Source organism: Kogia breviceps, chromosome 14, assembly GCF_026419965.1.
Source record: "Kogia breviceps isolate mKogBre1 chromosome 14, mKogBre1 haplotype 1, whole genome shotgun sequence".
Lineage (NCBI taxonomy): Eukaryota > Metazoa > Chordata > Mammalia > Artiodactyla > Physeteridae > Kogia > Kogia breviceps.
Genome location: NC_081323.1, coordinates 23,405,009 through 23,424,897, shown reverse-complemented (window position 1 = coordinate 23,424,897; position 19,889 = coordinate 23,405,009). Strand labels below are relative to the sequence as shown.

At 43.0% G+C, this 19,889-nt stretch overlaps 1 protein-coding gene across 1 annotated transcript in view; it reads right to left on the bottom strand.

Annotated features, from left to right (window-relative positions):
- Positions 1 to 10,309, bottom strand: part of UQCC1 (ubiquinol-cytochrome c reductase complex assembly factor 1) — a 92,611-nt gene extending 82,302 nt beyond the window's left edge. The window contains exon 1 of the mRNA XM_059038094.2: positions 10,132 to 10,309. Coding sequence (XP_058894077.1) covers positions 10,132 to 10,155 — 24 coding nt within the window. The 5' untranslated portion in view covers positions 10,156 to 10,309. The remainder of the gene's footprint in view (positions 1 to 10,131) is intronic.
- Positions 10,310 to 19,889: the final 9,580 nt, after the last annotated feature.

The following is a 19,889-nucleotide window of genomic DNA, read 5'->3' as shown; positions in this document are numbered from 1 at the left end:
AAAGGGTAGAGGAAATATCCCCAAAGTCCCTTCTAGCTCTACCACTCTATGACCTAGTCTTGAACCAATTAAAATACAGCATAATACTATGGGAAGAGTCCTGTACTTGGAATCAGAAAGCACTGATTTGACTCTTGGCTCCCCTGTCAGTGAGCTATGAGCCTTTGTTGCCTCTTCCATAAAATAAATAAAAATCCCTACCTCTCAGGATTTTAAGGAAAAAAATGTCTTTTGCAGTATGTCCAACTCAGTAAATATTAAGTTGAATCTGAATCTCCATTTCCTCATGACTAGGCAGGAAGGGCCAGAGGTAAGGGGGAGAAAGGTATTAGAATTTTAAACCTAGAGATGCTTTCTAAAGTTGTGTAACCATTTCTAATAGGCTACTCACAGCAACTTATATTTCAAATTAAAAGTAAAGCTTAAAAATAGGATTTTATTTCAGCTGAGGTTTGACCTGTTGGGATTGTTTTCAAATGAGATACAATTACTGGCTTCTTGTTTACTAACAGCTGACACATTTACCAGAATCATTCCATGTCAGATGTTCCTTTCCTAAAAATGTAAATACGTGCTAAGATGAAACTGCAGCAGATTCAGGCCCAAAGCTGGGGGTGGGGGGAGGTAAGAGGAAATTACAAGTAGGAACAATGCAAACTTTCGGAAGATTTTCTGAAGAATTTCATCATATTTTTTCCAATGTCAATAAAAATTTTCTCTGTAACATCTGACTCTACTTGGTCTCATGCCAATACTTTAAATCACTTCTTATTAGAAGAAAGTAGTAATAAGCTGCTGTTTTCTTTCCTTCTCCAATCCTACAACAACAATTCTTTGTCGAAATCCTGAATTGAAACTGAGGTGTAGCAGAAAGGGTATCTGAATCGCAAGCCTACCATTAAATAGCTGTGTGACCCTGAACTAGTTACTCAAAACTCTGGACCTCCATTTTCCCTTACCTAAAAGTGGGAATAATAAAAGCTACCTCACAGGAGCATCCCAAGGACCACCTGTGAAAGCACTTCAATAACAGTAAAACACACACACAAAGGCTTCACTATTGCTATTAACAACTGTTACTGAATTATGTAAGTAAACTCCTCTTTCCCCAGCAAACTGTCAGAGCAGGAAGAACCATTTTCTTAAAATATTGCTTTGAACCTGGAATTCCCTTTCTCAAAAGCTTGCAGTGCCTCCAAGTGTCTCTGTAATCAAACTTAAACACCTGATCTTTACCAACTGGACTCCGACCCATCAATATACTTACATACTCTGCCTTGCATTCTCCACTCAGCAGTTCCAAAACCTGACTCATACTCTCTGGTTTGAGAATTACTGCTCCTCTCCACACAAGCTAATCCCCTTGGAGTTCCTCTGGGACTCTCTTCTTCTCTCCTACCCAAAGCATGAGCTCATTTGCTTCAACCTAGACTCCAGGTTCTGGTTCTACTGATTCTACTAAGTCCTTTTTCCTTTCCACCTCTCCCAACACTTCATTTATAAATATATATCAATAAATCTGTGGAAGTACTTATCATCCTCTTATAGGTACTAATACATTAGGTCTATAACAATTAGCAAACCTCAGTTCTCCCAAGTTCAGAGAAAAATTCCAGTGGTTAAAATCATTGCTTTAACTTAGGATAGTATAAACACCATTACTCAGTGGGAACTGGTTTTTCAATCGTCCTTTTGCCTCATCAACACTTCAACCAAAATTTTAAAGATAAGTTTTATGTTTGTATTTCCTGTGCATATTGTGATTTGCAGGTGATTTTACATCGTATTTCAAAATATTCTCACAGATCAGCTCTTTTTGTGACTACACTGTAATCAGTCCACTGACCAGACTCTTTCTTCATGTGGTTTTTAAGATACATAGTATTTTCCTTTGCTCACCCATGAGCTGGAAAAGGCTTTACAGGTAGTCAATTCTCCTATTCCCCATAGTTATGTTTTACAAAGTGACTACAAACACTAAGTTAGCAAACACTGAACCATTGCTCCTAGGGGAAAAATAAAGGGTTAGGTTCCTGCAAGCCTCTGGTCACAACATTTTCATCAACCAAACAATACATGACCGTGTTTTGTGTGTTTCTGTTTAATATGTTGTTGATTCATTAATACTGAACTCACAGCCAATAGCACTAACTCGCTCCTGAACAAAACTTATGTAACACACAAATTTTCTCCACAAGAAACATCACAGCCTTTTTGCACTTAGCAGCGCTAGACAGCACTTCAGCATTACACCTGGGGGCCATTTTAAACAGGGAAATCACCAAAAAAAGCACAAAAATGCAAAAAACATGACACTAAAGAGACCATGAGAAGGATACTTGTTTACAGCATAATAGCTGAAACAAGAAGTCAGAGTATCACCTCAGCCAGAAATATGCATGTTGCAGTTCAAATTTTTCACCCCTCTGCACATGTCCACAAATTACTGCAAAAGCACCACGAGTATTGATTCAGGTTACAAATAAATTTTAGCAAGTATGTGAATTCACAAATACAAGAAGGATTTGAGCAAATCAGTAAATATATTAAGGATGAGGGATGAGGTTTCTCTCAGAGAAAGGAGTTAACAAATATGAAAAGGCAAAAGGATAGAATAAACCCTGTGCTATTGGGATGGATTTAGAGTAACTGGTATAAGTTTTTAATATACAGAGATAAATAGAGAAATCAACATATGTGTGTTTATGTATATGTATACACATACATATACTTCCTACTCCTGTACTGATAGGGCCTGGAAGCAATGACACCCCAGTTGCAATGACAACATGTAGCATCCAAACTTGGTTTCTAAATAGTAGTATTCACTGAAAGGAACTAGTCTTCTCTGGAGAAAAGTTGACCCCTGAATGGGGTTGAAGCTCCTCAAACCTTATTCACAAAGGTCTGGAATTATTTGATCTGTCTAGCAGTCCTTGGAAGACTCCATCCGTCTTGGAACTCCTCCAGTATGAAAACCATTTTCCCCAGGAGCTCCCCAGGAGCGTTTGTGAAAAACAAATAGAGGCAATTGTTTAACTTTGTGGCTGCCTGAGGCAGCAGATAATACTTGGGGAAAACAATAGGCTAACCAAAAAGTTTAAAAGGAAAATCAGAGGAATGAGATATGCATAGGGACCTTGAAAAGCTATGACATATTCCTGTGAATTTAAAGGCCATGCAGATGCACAGGTGTGTGAACATACCCAAAACAGGAAAGACCTGAGAGTGCTCTAAGCTCTCATCTCTGGTTGACCGTGAGATGCTTCGCAAGTAGGAAGTGAAGGTTAAGGCAGAACTGTCAAATGACTGGTAGAAGGATGAAGGCATGCTCCAAAATGCACACAGAGCCCCTCAACAAATACTAAGAGATTCATTGGTTCCAGGCATTTAAGGAAATCTCCATCCAATCATTACTTGACCACTAAGGTAACTGGGCAGAGACCACACGACAAAGAATACAGACTTTACAGAATTAATTCAGAATAGTCACTAAACAGAAAAATAACAATGAACTCTGGGAAAAGAAAGTCCTGATTTCCAGAGGTGCCACATTATATTATTTAAAATGTTTAGTTTTCAACAAAAACTTATGAAACATGTAAAAAAACAAAAAAAGCATGGTCAATACAAGGGAAAATTTAAAAATCAATAGAAACTGTCCCTGAGGAAGCCCAGACATTAGACAGACGAAAGACTTTGAACCAGCTATTTAAAAATTTTAAGATCTAAAGGAAACCATGATTAAAGAACTAAAGTAAAGTATGAGAATGGTATCTCACCAAATAAATAATATCAATAAAGAAAGAAATTTTACAAAAAGCCAAACAAAAATTCTGGAGTTGAAAAGAACAATAAGGGACTTCCCTGGTGGTGCAGTGGATAGGACTTTGCACTCTCAATGCAGGGGGCCTGGGTTTGATCCTTGGTCTGAGAACTAGATCCCACATGCATGCTGCAAGTAAGAGTACACATGCCACAACTGAGGAGCCCACAGGTCTCAACTAAGGAGCCAGCAAGCCGCAACTAAAGAGCCTGTGAGCTGCAACTAAGGAGCCCATCTGCCACAACTAAGACCCGGTGGAAGCAAATAAATAAATAAATATTTTTTTTAAAAATGTTTAAAAAAAGAACAATAAATAAAATTAACATTTCACTAGAGAAGTTTAACAGCAGATTTGAGCAAAAGAAAGAATCAGTGACCTTGAAGATAGATCAATTGAGATTATCCAGCCCAATGAACAGAAAGAAAAAAAAAAAATGAAGAAAATTTAATGGAGTCTCAGAGACCTACCAGCAAACCAGTATCTACACCATCAAACATACCAACATATGTATAATAGGAGCTTCAGACGGAAAGGAGAGAAATAAGAAACAGAAAAAATATGTGAAAAAATACTTGCAGATGGGACTTCCCTGGGGGTGCAGTGGTTAAGAATCCACCTGCCAATGCAGGGGACACGGTTTCGATCCCTGGTCTGGGAAGATCCCACACTCCACATGCCACAGAGCAACTAAGCCCATGCACCACAACTATTGAGCCTGTATGCCACAACTACTGAAGCCCACATGCCTAGAGCCCATGCTCTGCAACGAGAAACCACCACAATGAGAAGCCCGCACACCACAACAAAGAGTAGCCCCTGCTTGCTGCAACTAGAGAAAAGCCTGTGCGCAGCAACATAGACCCAATGCAGCCAAAAATAAATACATTAATTTTTTAAAAAGACTTTTTAAATGGTCCACATCAAAAAAAAATCTTTAAAAATAAAAACTACAATGAGATTATCCTCTCACACCCATTAAGATGGCCACTATTGGGCTTCCCTGGTGGAGCAGTGGTTGGGAGTCCACCTGCCAATGCAGGGGACACGGGTTTGTGTCCTGGTCCGGGAAGATCCCACATGCCGCGGAGCGGCTAGGCCCGTGAGCCATGGCCGCTGAGCCTGCGCGTCCGGAGCCTGTGCTCCACAACGGGAGAGGCCACAACAGTGAGAGGCCCGCGTACCAAAAAAAAAACAAAAACAAAAAAAGATGGCCACTATTAAAAAATAAAAGAAAATAAGTGTTGGAGAAGATGTGGAGAAATTGAAATCCTTGTTCTTTGCTGGCAGAAATGTAAAATGGTGCAGCTGCTATGGAAAACAGAATGGCGATTGCTCAAAAAATTAAACATAGAATTACAATATGATCCAACAATTCTAATTCTGAGCACATACTCAAAAGAAGTAACAACAGGGACTAGAACAAATATTTGTACACGCATGTTCATGGCTGCACTATCTGGCAATAGCCAAAAGGTGGAAGCAACCAAAGTGCCCATCAACAGATGAATGGATAAATGAAATGTAGTATATGCATACAACAGAATATTATTCAGCCTTAAAAAAAGGAAATTCTGTCATGCTACAACATGGATGAACTTTGAGGACATTATGTGAAGTGAAATAAACCAGTCACAAAAGAACAATCACTGTATGATTCCACTTATATGAGTACATAGAGTAGTCAAAATCATAAAGACAGAAAGAATGGTGGTTGCCCAGGGCTGGGTAGAGTGGGGCATAGGGATTTATCTTTTAATAGGTACAGAGTTTCAATTTTTGAAGATGAAAAGCGTTCTTTGGATGATGGTGGTGATGGCAGCACAACAATGTGAATGTACTTAATACCACTGAACTGTACACTTAAAATTGGTTGAAATGGTAAATTATGTTATGCGTATTCTACTACAATTTTTTTTAAACTCCAGTGTGGCTTTCTGCAACTTATACTACTATCAAAGAGAAGTAAAAATTATTACCAATGTCAAAATAACTCATAAAACCATTAAAAAGTCCCAGAGCACTGCTCAAATGGCCGGTTCCTCTGCTAGATCTACTCAGCAATAGCAGTGTTTCAGTTTACTCCTCCTTCCCAAACCCATCCTTGGAGAAGGGTAAAAACTGGTCAAAAAGACAGAAAGAGGAAAAAGTAAGGGGAGACTAATGACAATGTTTCAAGAATACTACTTCTCGGTGGTTCAATTTTCTTGTCTGCAAAATGGGGGAATAATAGTGCCTACCTTTTCAAAGGGCTGTCGTAAGGACACAAGTTCACACACATAAAGTATTTAAGAGTGCTTACCACATGGTAAGTGCCCTATAAATGTTACCTATCAATATTATTGCTTGAGAAATCTCAACATTTTTGTTTCAACTACAACTTATATTTCAGCTTTCTCTCCTGAACACCAAATATCCAGCTGCAAAAAACAACAACAACAAAAAAAAAAACACCAAACAAAAAAACTCCAAAAACTCTGGCTAGATTTTCTCAGTGAAGAACACTGCTATTAACTCAGTCATCCTAGGCTGACCTGGGACAAGCTGTTAGACTCTTCCCTCTTCCTCATCCTTAACATCTAATCTCTCATCAAGCTCTGTAGACTATTTCCTCAATACCTCTTGCAACCATCCCTTCTTCTTTAACCACACTGTCCGTCTCCCACTTAGTACAGGCCTTCATCACTTCTTCCAGGATTACTTTAGTTTCTGACTGGCCCTGGGGACTCTAATCTCAGCCCTCTCTGACTGATCCATCTGTTACATCCACCCCTGTTACAGGGATCTATTAAAACAAAAATCTATGTTTTTTTGTTTACTATGTTGACTTTTTTTTTACTTTTTCATACTTTCAAATTAAAAATTTTTAATTTCAATTTAAAAATGAGAGAAGGAACAAAGTGTTACCTGATCAATGGTGGCTGGAAGCAGGGAGAGCAATACAAGAATTGCAAAAGGGCGCAAAGAAATTTTAGGGAGTGACGGATATGTTCCTTATTTTTATTTTTCGGGTGTATACCTGTGTCAAAACTTATCAAATTTGGGCTTCCCTGGTGGCGCAGTGGTTGAGAATCCGCCTGCCGATGCAGGGGACACGGGTTCGTGTCCCGGTCCGGGAAGATCCCACATGCCGCGGAGCCTGCGCGTCCAGAGCCTGTGCTCCGCAACGGGAGAGACCACAGGAGTGAGAGGCCCGCGTACCGCAAAAAAATAAAAAATAAAAAAACAAAACTTATCAAATTATACAATTAAATAAGTGTGAGTTACTGTACATCAATTATTCCTCAATTTTAAAAATTTAAATAAGAAAACAAGAGTAAATGCATCAAAAAAACCTTTAAAAATAAATCTTCCCTTCATTTAAAATACTTCAAAGGCTGCCCTCTGCCTCAAAATAAATCTCCAACCCCTAACTATGACATGCAAGGCAACGTCTCCTCTACTGCCATTTCCCCACAAGTGCCCCTGAGTCCAGCCAGAGAGATTTACTTAGAGCGCCTTTGTTGTCTAGCATAGTAGCATAAGCTAATGCTTCTCCTCCATTTCCATCTAATGCTCCCAATGCTTGTCCTCAGGCTGGGTTAGGTGCCTTTCTACTCTGCTACCATAGCACCTAGTTAAGACTTCTATCACAGCATTTCAAGAATTGTTATCAGTAGTTTTCTTTTCTGTCTCTGCTATTAGATTATAAACATGAAAATAAGTTCTATGTTTTTCATCCTCGGTCCCTTGGAGAGTTCCTAGAATGCAGTAAACACTCAAAATAGTCGCCGAATTAAAAGGGAAAAAAAGCATTTAAAATGTCACTTGTATCAACTGATTCTATGATCAACCCTATCAAACTTATCCTTAAGAAAATCTGAGGCTCAGAGAAGTTAGGTGATTTGCTCAAGGCTATACCCATAGTAAGTAATGGGGCCAAGCTTTCAAACAAGGCTCTTCCGACTCCTAGACAGGTGCATTTTCCTGTATTTGTGAATTCCTCACAGTGCCTAACCCTAATGCCTCTTCAGCATAGGTGGTCAATAAATATCTGCTACTTTCATGTTTACTCTAACTCTCTAGTCCTAAGGGAATTTCTGTTGCTTTGTCACACATTACAACATATGATAAGAAGACTTCAAAGAATTACAGTATACAGTATAAAGTGAAAGTGACTTTCCTTACCTAATCTTGCTTTTTACCTAAAAAGATGAATAGAAAGCGATAAATGGGGGGTAGAAAAAGATTCAACTAATAGAAGGCAGTTAGAAAGGTGGTTTCACTGGATGCTACCAACTAAGAAGAAATGATCCTGTAACCATCCACATGCTCAGCGGCATGCTCAGCTGGGGCAGACACTAACTGCCAAGTCAAGTCAAGGTATTCATTTCAGATCTACAGCCCAATAAAATTCTCATCTTTCCCCCCAAAAATATCTATCTTAAAAACACCTAGGATGGGACTTCCCTGGTAGTACAGTGGTTACGAATCTGCCTGCCAATGCAGGGGACATGGGTTCGATCCCTGGTCTGGGAAGATCCCACATGCCACAGAGCAACTAAGCCTGCGCACCACAACCACAGAGCCTGTGCTCTAGAGCCCACGAGCCACAACTACTGAGCCCACGTGCCACAACTACTGAAGCGCGAGCGCCTAGAGCCTGTGCTCAGCAACAAGAGAAGCCACTGTAGTGATAAGCCTGTGCATCACAACGAAGAGTAGCTCCCGCTCACAACTAGAGAAAGCCCGCATGCAGCAACAAAGACCCAACACAGCCAAAAATAAATTAATTAATTAAAAAAAAAAAAAATACACCTAGGACGGGGACTTCCCTGGTGGTCCAGTGGTTAAGAATCCACCTTCCAACGCAGGGGACACAGGTTCAATTCCTAGTCAAGGAACTAAGATCCCACACGCAGCAGGGCAACTAAGCCCATGCACCACGGCTACTGAGTATGCAAGCCACAGCTAGAGAGACGCCTGTGCAGCACCACAACTAAGACCCAACACAGCCAAAAAAATAATAAAAATAAATAAATATTTTTTAAAAAACAAAACACTTAGGAGGGAATTCCCTGCTGGTCCAGTGGTTAGGACTCTGCGCTTTCACTGCCAGGGGCCTGGGTTCGATTCCTGGTCAGGGAACTAAGATCCCACAAGCCGTGCACCATGGCCAAAAAAAAACCACTTAGGACATCCTAGTTGCCATTTCCTCAGCAGTCCTCAGATCTGAATCAGTTCCTGCCCTGGCATCAACAATTACTTCACCAAGTGACTTTCTGTAGGTTACAGGAGCTACTCTTCAAAAAAACTTTTACTACGCAACAATAGAGGGCACTGCCCTTTGCTAGGCTGACAAGGAATACAAGAAGTAAAATCACAGCCCGTGTGTGCCACGTATAAAAAGATTAGACACAAACATTTCTAATATCAGAACTGAAAAGAAAGCTAGAGGCAGGAATACAGTGTCTGCTATGAAAAACAATCTCCTTGACCCAGTTTTTGAAAGACTTGATAAAATTATAAACTCTACTATCCCTCCATGATTAGGACCCAAGCTCTGTATCCTCCTAACTCTTGTTCTCTTTAATTTATATAAGCCAGAGTCAGCTAGAAGTTCAGGACTGAATCACAAGAGGTGCAGCAGCTTCCTGTATGGGTGTTAATTAGTAGAGTGGTTCTTCGTCACTTATTTCATTCCTTCAACAAATCTTTATTGAACACCTATGATGTGCCAGACGCTGTGCTAGGCAGAGTGAAAACGACAGATATGACCCCAGTTCTCGTACAGCTTTCACTCTAATAGCCTATAAGAGTATTCCACTTAACTACAGAGTTAATAATTGATCTACTATCTCTAAAACAAACCCAAAGAACCTCAGAATCCCAAAGACTTGCAGATTTACGTCCTCGCTTTGCCCATGGGGACTCTGAAGTCCAAAAGTGACTTGCCCAAGGTCACCCTGAGCATTAGTGACGGAACAGGAACTAGAACCCGGGTCTCCTGAAACTACAATCAGTACCCCACGCGCTGCCTCTCTCCCTGAGGGGAAGGAGTCACAGGTGGTGACCAAGGAAAAGCAAGCTTCGTCAAATTTATATCTGACGTCAGTCTGACGCCTTCTCCAAAGGGGGAAGCCACGGTCAAACCGAGGGTCGGGGGAGGTGGGAAGCTGCCTCAGTTCCCCGCAGAGATGCGGCCGCGCAGTCTCGCTACCGCACAGGCTCCGCTCCTGCACTTCCGACCAGTTGCTCCCGCCCCGCCCTCTCCGACTCCAACCCGCAGGCCCGGTGGGCGACGGCACAAAAGTACTCCTTCACTCACAAGGACTCGCACCAGCAACGCCATGTTTTTCAACAACCATTTCCGGGTGAAAGGTGGGCTTCCGGAGTCCCGCTGCTACTACCCCTCCACTAGGTCGTGTTTTCAGCGGCGGATGCCCGGCAACGGCGGCGCAGGCGCACAGAGGTCGCTGCGCACACGAGCGCGCGCTTTCGCCGCTGTGCGCGAGGAGGCAGGGTCTGGGACGCGGCCGGACGGTCGGGACGCGCGCGCGCCTCCCGCTCTCCTTAGTCTCCGCCAGACACGTCACAGAGGCTCAAGTCCTCGCAACACTTGTCCTTTTTGACCTCTGCCTCGGGCTTTTCATAGCTCTTTCATTAACCCACCTCACCCACCCTCACTCTTCAGCACCACCTTGTCGGAGTCCCTCTTTCCCAGACTCTGTCCCCACAAAGATTCCCCCCTTTTTACCGATGGTTGAAAAGAACAGAATCCTGGGAGAATCCTAGCACTTCAGGACTCCCTAAGGGACTTCCCTGGTGGGGCAGTGGTTAAGAACCCGCCTGCCAATGCAGGGGACGCAAATTCGAGCCCTGGTCCCGGAAGATCCCACATGCCACGGAACAACTAAGCCCGTGCGCCACAACTACTGAGCCTGCAAGCCATAACTACTGAGCCCACGCACCTAGAGCCCGTGCTCCGCAACAAGAGAAGCCACTGCAATGCGAAGCCCATGCACCGCAATGAAGAGCAGCCCCTGCTCGCCACAACTAGAGAAGGCCCGCGCGCAGCAATGAAGACCTAACCCAGCCAATTACTGACAAAAAAAGGACTCTCTAAAAGGAGCCTGAGAAAGAGTAGGAGTAGCAACACAGGGCATGTCTGAGTCCTGAAATTCAGGGGAAGAGGGTGGTCACATGCTGAAGAAACTTTAGGGGTTTCTGGTTGGTTGGTTGTGATTGGGAGCATCTTTGAGTATTGATAGGAAATTATTATAAAGATGAAGATACAGAAGAAAGAATCAAGGACGCAAAGAGTTTCCACAGGAGGTTGGGAGAGAATGGCCTTGGCTAGAAGACCTCTTGCATTCATTGTATCCCGAAAACAGTAGAGGAGAGAAGGTGTCAGTGCTCCTGGGGTGATGGGGAGCAGAAGGGCAGGGTGCTGAAGGACTCCCTTCCCTTTCATTCAGTCAACATAGACCCACTGAATGGTCACTATGTGCTGGACACAAGACAGGTGTGGATACTGGCTTCCTGGAGCTCATAGACCTGGGGGTGGGGGGGAGAGGCTGGAGGTGCTGTGTCACAAAAGTCTAGTAAGCCGATGAATAAAATAAAATAATTAAAAATTGTGGTAAGTGCTATGAAGAGAACAAAGAACTAAACTAGAGAATAACATGCGGGGACTTCCCTGGTGGCACAGTGGATAGGACCCTGCCCTCCCAATGCAGGGGGCCCTGGTTCGATCCCTGGTCAGGGAACTAGATCCTACATGCATGCCGCAACTAAGAGTTCACATGCCACAACTAAGGAGCCTGCCTGCAGCAACTAAGACCCAGCACAACCAAATTAAAAATAACAATAATAATAACATGGGAAGGAAACTACCCTTTAGAAACTACCCTTTAGATGCAACTACTGGGACTTCCCTGGTGGCGCAGTGGTTGAGAATCCGCCTGCCGATGCAGGGGACACGGGTTCGTGCCCCAGTCCGGGAAGATCCCACATGCCACGGAGCGGCTGGGCCCGTGAGCCATGGCCGCTGAGCCTGCGCGTCCGGAGCCTGTGCTCCGCAACGGGAGAGGCCACAACAGTGAGAGGCCCGCGAACCACACAAAAATAAATAAATAAATAAATAAAATAGATGCAACTACTGAAGCCTGCACACCTAGAGACCATGCTCTGCAACAAGAGAAGCCACTGCAATGAGAAGCCCGTGCACCGCAACGAAGAGTAGTCCCCGCTCGCCGCAACTAGAGAACGCCCGCGCACAGCAACAAAGACCCAATGTAGCCAAAAATAAATAAATAAATAAATTTATTTTTTTAAAAAGGGGGGGGGCACTTCCCTTCCTACAGCTACTGAGCCTGTGCTCTAGAGCCCGCGAGCCACAACTACTGAGCCTGCGTGCGGCAACTACTAAAGCCTGTGCGCCCAGAGCCCGTGCTCCGCAACAAGAGAAGCCACCACAACAAGAAGGCCACGCACCACAACCAAAAGTAGCCCCTGCTCACCACAACTGGAGAAAGCCCACGGGCAGCAATGAACACCCAATGCAGCCAAAAATAAATAAATAATTTTTTTTAACTACCTATCTATAAAAAAAGAGGGGGACGGCTTCCCTGGTAGCGCAGTGGTTGATTGTCCACCTGCCGATACAGGGGATACGGGTTCGTGCCCCGGTCCGGGAAGATCCCACATGCCACGGAGCGGCTAGTCCCGTGAGCCACGGCCGCTGAGCCTGCGCGTCCGATGCCTGTGCTCCACAACGGGAGAGGCCACAACAGTGAGAGGCCCGCGTACTGACAAAAAAAAAAGGGGGGGGGGCGGGGGGGTGTAAGAGCAATATTCTTGTTAATCAGATTCAAGAAGCAAATGTGATACAAAAACTGCAAATTTAAGACCAAGTAAGTAATTCACACAAGAGATGATGAACTAAGATGTTGGGGACAAGAGAAAAGATTGATATTTAATTTCCTTTCTGGTGGCTTCTATTCTCTCTGTTAACTTGGCAGGGAAGTTTTTCTACTCAGAGGAAGGCAGATGGTATGAGATTATAGTTTAGAAGAAGGAGAAAGTTTAAAGTTTAACAGAGAATGAAAGAAAAAGGGGCCAGTGAAATATGGAGAATCTAGTTGAAGCTGGTAACTCTCCACTTTATAAATTTTAATTTATTAATTAATTTTAAATTAAAATGATTTATGATTACACTGTATTTTCTAAAAATTAGCATGTTACAGATAAAGCTAAAGTCCCTTTTTACTACCACCTTGAATCCCAACCTTCCACCCTCTCTAAAATTGAATTTCCTTTCAGATCTTTTTTAATGCTTTTACATACATATACATGTTCCCTTAGAATATATGTCTTTCTGGTTGGTGTGGGTTTTCTTTTTTTTCCTTTTTTTTTTTTTTAACTTAATTGACAGCATAGTTTTTTTTGTGTTTTTTTGTTTGTTGGTTTTTGGGTTTTTTTGCGGTACGCAGCCCTCTCACTGCCGCGGCCTCTCCTGTTGCGGAGCACAGGTTCTGGACGCACAGGCCCAGCGGCCATGGCTCACGGGCCCAGCCGCTCCGTGGCATGTGGGATCCTCCAGGACCGGGGCACGAACCCATGTCCCCTGCCTCGGCAGGCGGATTCTTAACCACTGGGCCATCAGGGAAGCCCGACAGCATAGTTTGTTTTAGTTTGCTGCTTCTTTCTTTTTACTAGTTTCTTTTTAAAATTCTATATATGTTGCTCTATATAGATCCAGTTCATTTCCTTTTAACAGCTGTTCTATCATATGATATATATGGCATATAGTTTGTTTCTTTTTGTTGTTCTTATGACCAGTGTTTCCATGAATATTCTTATACACTTAAGAGCAAAAATTTTAATGGCATCAATCTATTTCTGTGTGATTTTTCTTCAAAATCATTAGCTAGCTTGGGATTAGCAGAGGAGAGAGTTGATAGCGGGAGTCAATAAAGGATTGTTTTTCCAGGCCATGGAATAGATGTCATCAGTGCAAAGAGGGTGATGATATTGTCAAGAAAAAGGTTCAAAGGCATTCCCTGGCAGTCCAGTGGTTAGGACTTGGTGCTTTCACTGCCGGGGGTCTGGGTTCAATCCCTGGTTTGGGAACTAAGATCCTGCAAGCCGTGTGGTGCAGCCAAAAAAAAAAAAAAAAAAAGAGTGAAGGAAATGAGAGTGACCCATGTAAATATCTTGGAAAAGAGCATGCTGGGCAGAGAGAACACAAGTGTAAAGATCCCAACATGAGAGAATGCTTGGTGTTTCCAAGGAAGAGAAATGAGGTTATCAAGGCCTGGAGCCAAATGAATAAGGAAGAGTATGGTAAGAGATGATGTTGACAAGGTGGCACTAGAGGCCAGATCATGGAGGAGCTTGTTGGCCATGGTAAAGACTTTGGATCCTATTCTAAGTACATGCTAGTGTAGCTGTAGAAAATCACTGAAAGGAAACACAAGAAACTGGTAATTGTGGTTATGGCGGTTGATTCTGAAGAAGAGGGCTGGGAGACTAGGAGGTTAGGTCTAGAAAGGAGACATTTTTTTTCACTGTATATCCTTTTGCGTTGTTTGGAGTTTGTACTGTATCTATATAATTACCTTTAAAATTGAAAGAAAAGGGAATTCCCTGGTAGTCCAATGGTTAGGACTCTGAGCTTCCACTGCCAGGGGCCCGGGTTTGATCCCTGGTCAGTGAACTAAGATCTTGCAAGCAGTGCAGTGCAGCTGAAAAAATAATAATAATAAAATAAAATAAAATTGAAAGAAAAATATCCATATCACTCTCAAAACCTTATTCTGAAAAAAAAATTTACTCATTGGTTTTATGGAAAATACAAAGAAGTAGAACTTGGTCCTTGCCCTCAGGCATATTACAGTTGTGGAGGTATAATACATATTCACAAAAATTTTAAAAGACAATGCAAAAGAATGAAGTTGGACTCCTATTTCGCACCATACGGACAATTAACTCAAAATGGATCATAGATCTGAATATAAGAGCTAAACTATAAAGCTCTTAGAAGAAAACATAAGAGTAAATCTTTGTGACCTTGTTTTAGGCAAAGTCTTCTTAGATAAAACATTGAAAGTACAAATAACAAAAGAAAAAAATAGATAAATTGGACTACATAAAAATTTAAACTTTTATGTTGCAAAAGATACCATCAAGAAAGTGAAAAGGTTTAGAATGGGAGAAAATATTTGTAAATCACATATCTGATAAGGGACTTGTATCCAAAGAAGTCTACAACTCAGTAATTAAAAAATAAACACCCGGTCAAAAATGGGCAAAGGGGCTTCCCTGGTGGCGCAGTGGTTGAGAGTCTGCCTGCCGATGCAGGGGACACGGGTTTGTGCTCCGGTCCGGGAAGACCCCACATGCCGCGGAGAGGCTGGGCCCGTGAGCCATGGCCGCTGAGCCTGCGCGTCCGGAGCACAGCGAGAGAGGCCACAACAGTGAGAGGCCCGCATACCACACACACAAAAAAAAAAGTGGGCAAAGGATTTGAATAGACGTCTCTCCAAAGAAGATATACAAATGGTCAAGAAGCTAATGAAAAGATGATCAACATTATTAGTCATTAGGGAAAGACACACACACACACACACACACACACACACACACTCACACACTCACACATACACACACACAATGAGATACCACTTCACATGCCCACTAGATGGCTATAATCAAGCAGACATGTAATACAAAGTGCTGACAAGGATGTGGAAAAACTGGATCCCTCATACACTGATGTATGTATGATGTTTGGAAAACAATCTCATTGTTCCTAAAAATGATAATTACCATATGTTACCATATGGCCCAGTGACTCCATTCCTAGGTATATATTTAAAAGAAATTAAAACATGCCCACACAAAAAATTGTATATGGTTGTTCATCACAACATTATTCATAATAGACAAAAACAACCTAAATATCCTTCAACTGATGAAATGGATAAATAAAATGATATATCCAGAAAACAGATTATTTCTCAGTAATAACAAGGAATGAACTACTGATACACTACAATATGGCTGACCCTTGAAAACATTATGCTAAGTGAAAGAAGTCAATCGCAAAAGGCTACATACACTATGAGTATGATTCCATTTCTATGAAGTGTCCAGCTGCCCATTCCCATGGCCAATTCCTGAACCTCATCACCAGAATTGTTTTAATTATGAAAATTTTAATTTATGCCATTCTGGGCTCTCACCGTCCTTTTTTTTTTTTTTTTTTGCCACACCCATGCGGCTTGCAGGATCTTAGTTCCCCGACCAAGGATCGAACCTGTGCCCCATGCGGTGGAAGCACGGAGCCCTAACCACTGGACAGCCAGGGAATTCCCTCACCATCCTACTCTTTAAGTGTCCATTCATTCCTAGTACTCTTGTCATTGCTACCCCATTGAGACCTCCAGGCTTTTTATCTCTTCTCTTTACACAGTAGTCTGTCAACCTTCTCATCTCTCTCCTATCTAGCTCAGATCATACAGTCTGTCACTTTAATTGCTTATCTCTTGCAATATAACTCCCTTGCTCAAATGTCTTTCTATCCCCGCCCCCCCACCTAGAGAGACACCATGCCTGCATCTAGGTTATTGAGTACTATTGGAGAAAATCATGCAAGGAACATATTGGTACCATCAAATATGGATACCAACCTTTATTACGCTCAACTCTGCCCCCCTTCTCCAAAACTACTGTTTATAACTGTATTAGATTCCTAGGACTTCCATAACAACAACAACAACAAAAAAGCCAGGTGGCGTAAAACAATGGAAATGTATTGTCTCACAGTTCTGGAGATAAGAAGTCCAAAATCAAGGTGTTGACAAGGATCAGGCTCTATCTGAAGGCTCTAGGGGAGGAGGATCTTTCCTTGTCTCTTCCTAGCTTCTGGTCATTGCCAGGAATCCTTGCTGTTTCTTGATTTTTTAAACTCCAGTCTCTGCCTCTGTCATCACATGGACTTCTCCTTTTGTGCCTGTCTCTGTGTCTCTTCTCATCTTATAAAGACTCCACTCATACTGGATTAGGGCCCACCCTGACGACCTTATCTTAACTTGATTACATCTGTGAAGATCCTTTTTCCAGATAAGGTTATATTTATAGGTTAGGGGCAGGGGGGTTGGACTTTAACATATTCTTTTGAGGAACACAATTCAACCCATAACAGGAACCTGTTCCACATTCCTTGACTCTGACCCCTTCTTACTGTCTCTGAACAGATAGCCTCACCTCCTGCTTCACAGAGAAAAAAGAAATTAGAAGCCATCAGAAGGAAACTCAACTTCCCACCACCAAACTAACAAACCTGCTTGTATAGCATGCATGTATCCTTTCTTCTTTATATCATTTCAATGGAAGAATTGCCGTTTTTCTTAGTTAAAACTAATCTTGTAAGAGTTCTTTAAACTTGACATGTCCAAAACTGACATCATCATCTTCCTCTCAAAATCTGTCCTCCTTCTGTGTTCTCTCTTTTCATTGTTGTTGAATGGCACACCGTCCACACAGTTGCTCAAGCAAAAAAGCCACAGGATTCACCCTTGACTCTACTTCTCCCTTATTCTCTCCATCCCAACACTCCCCAAGTCCTGCTAAGAGAGCAGAACCACAGTTTCTTTGGGTTTGTACAGTATATGTCTATTAATAAAGCCCACACTTGTATTTGCACTTAGGCACCCACATTATATTCAGTTGATTCTACTGAGTTCGCAGCTGCTGACAACACTATCTCTTTCCCATCTGAAGTTGTGAAATCACACTTCATATCTTGTACTTGTATGGTTGGTTTCATGCATTCTGATGACTTTCCCCCCTGTTTTATTTCATTTCCTTTGATTCAGTCTATTATCTTACCATCTTGGTATCCTTTGGGATCTTTATTTTCTCTTTCATTCATGCATGTAACTTGAAGGCATGATCATTGCAAGATAAGAGACTTCATGTAAAGTGCTAAGCACAGTACCTGGCACATAATAAGCCCTCAATAAACACTGTAGTTTTTATTATTACCCCAACATTCAAAACAGTATTGGGCCATAGAAGACCCTCAATAAATATTTACTGGTTAATAAATGAATAGATGGATCAAAGATGGATGGAATGAATGAATATCCCCTTTCCTGCATCCCAGGTCCATTAAATTTGATATTATTATCCCTCTTTTACAGTTAGAGAAACTAGAAAGGTTAAGTAACTTGCTCAGTCACTCAGCTGGAAAGTCGTGGAACTAGAACTGGAACCCAGATCTGCTTGACTCCTAAGCATATATGACTATTCTGCTTGACTCTGCTTCCTCACATTATATTCAGATCAAAAGAACTAATAGTGAAGTCAGAGGCTTCCCAAGGGTGTGTGTTCCAAGCCCTAGAACAGCTGATTCTCCAGCTTGTGGCCCTGGGACACAGGGATGTGGAAGAGGCCAAGAGATGGCATCAGAGCTTTGAGGGCCTCACTTCTTTCCTCTCCTGTGGACCTCCCATTTTCCCTGCCCTAAACTATATGCTTAGCTGTTTCTCCCTAGGAACTAACAATATTCTGTGTCCCCAAGGAGATACTTTAAGACCAGGGCGCCAAGACCCGGGAAGATAATTCTACTACTTGCCAAGACTGGGGTCAGTGGAATTGGGGTTCCAGAAAAGTGGCAAGAATAGTACAAAGAATACAGAGACCTGCAGGAGACCTGCAGTTACCTCTCTGGATTGTTAGCTTCTCATCTGTAAAAATAGGGGAGCAGAGGGTAATATTCCTTGCCCTGCCTGCTTCACAAGACTGTTTGAGGCACAATAATGATAACAGCTAGCATTTGTTGAGTGCCACCTCTGTGCCAGCTACTGTGCTGAGTGTCTTTCGTATCCTCACAGTTAGCCTTATGAAATAGGTACATCATTTACCCTTCCCCCCCTCCTTTTTTTTTTCACAAATGAGGAAATCAAGGTTCATGGAATTAGGCGACTTGCCCAAGGCCTCTAACTTTAAGTGACAAATCTTGAAATTTGAAACTGGGCTGCCTTTTGAGCCCAGCAGAGCTGTGAAACCACAGCTGAGAGAGTGTTTGTGAACTCTAAAGAACGATATAAGCCTTGAACCCTTTGGCGCAAGAATGCCCTGTACAAGTATGCAGCCTGTTATGATTGGGACTGGAGGTGGGTGCCTGGTGGGGATAATTTTCCAAGGAGGCAGCTGAACAGATCAGATGGTTAGGATGGAAGGGCTGTTCCCACCCACAACGATCTGATTGGCTCCCCACAGCCTGGGTGGGAAAGGGGGTCAGGTACGGAGTCTGAGTGGTTCTCTCGCGAAAGGGTGTTCTAGGACAGGTGGAGGTGGGAGAGGAAGCTCCTTGGGTATCAAGCTGGAGCCACAACATTCAATTCAATGCCTGGGCCTCAGCAGGAAGAGCACCGTGGCTGAGAGTCCTTGAAGCTCTGTGATAGGGATAAGGCAGGGAGAGCTCCAATCTATCAGACTTTCCAAGAAACTAGGGACGTACAGCCCAGGAAATCAGTGCATGTAGGAGCCCGCCCCACCTGTGACCCCTTGTTCCCCTGCCTCTCTGCCCTTGGGTCTCCAGCCACCCTGCTTCTACACTGCTCTCCCTGTGTCCACAGCCCACTGCTTGGCCTCCCCGGGCACCTCCCTTCCAGGCTCACTCTCCTCTCACATACACCAGAACTCTGTCTGCCGTGCAGCTCCTTTGTTTACTTCCAGAGCTTGTGGGCCTGCCCCCAGCCAAACACAACGAAACTCGGCCAGGGAGGGCTAGGCTCCAGGCTCAGGCTCGCCCCTCAGGGAGAGGGAATGGTCTCCAAGCCAGGGAGGTAGCTCGAAGGTATGCTGCCCCCCACCCTGGGCTCTTGCTTCAGGTCCTGACAACCCAGGTTTCGGGCCTAGAGGGAAGAAACACAGGATCTGCCCAGAGCTGGGCAAGAATCATTACTGTTGAAACAGCTTTGGCTAGGAGCCCTGGGAATCGAAGACCCAGCTGGAGAGAGATGGGGAAAATTTTGAGGCCCCCTGGGTAGGAAGCTGAGGCCTAGGCTCTCT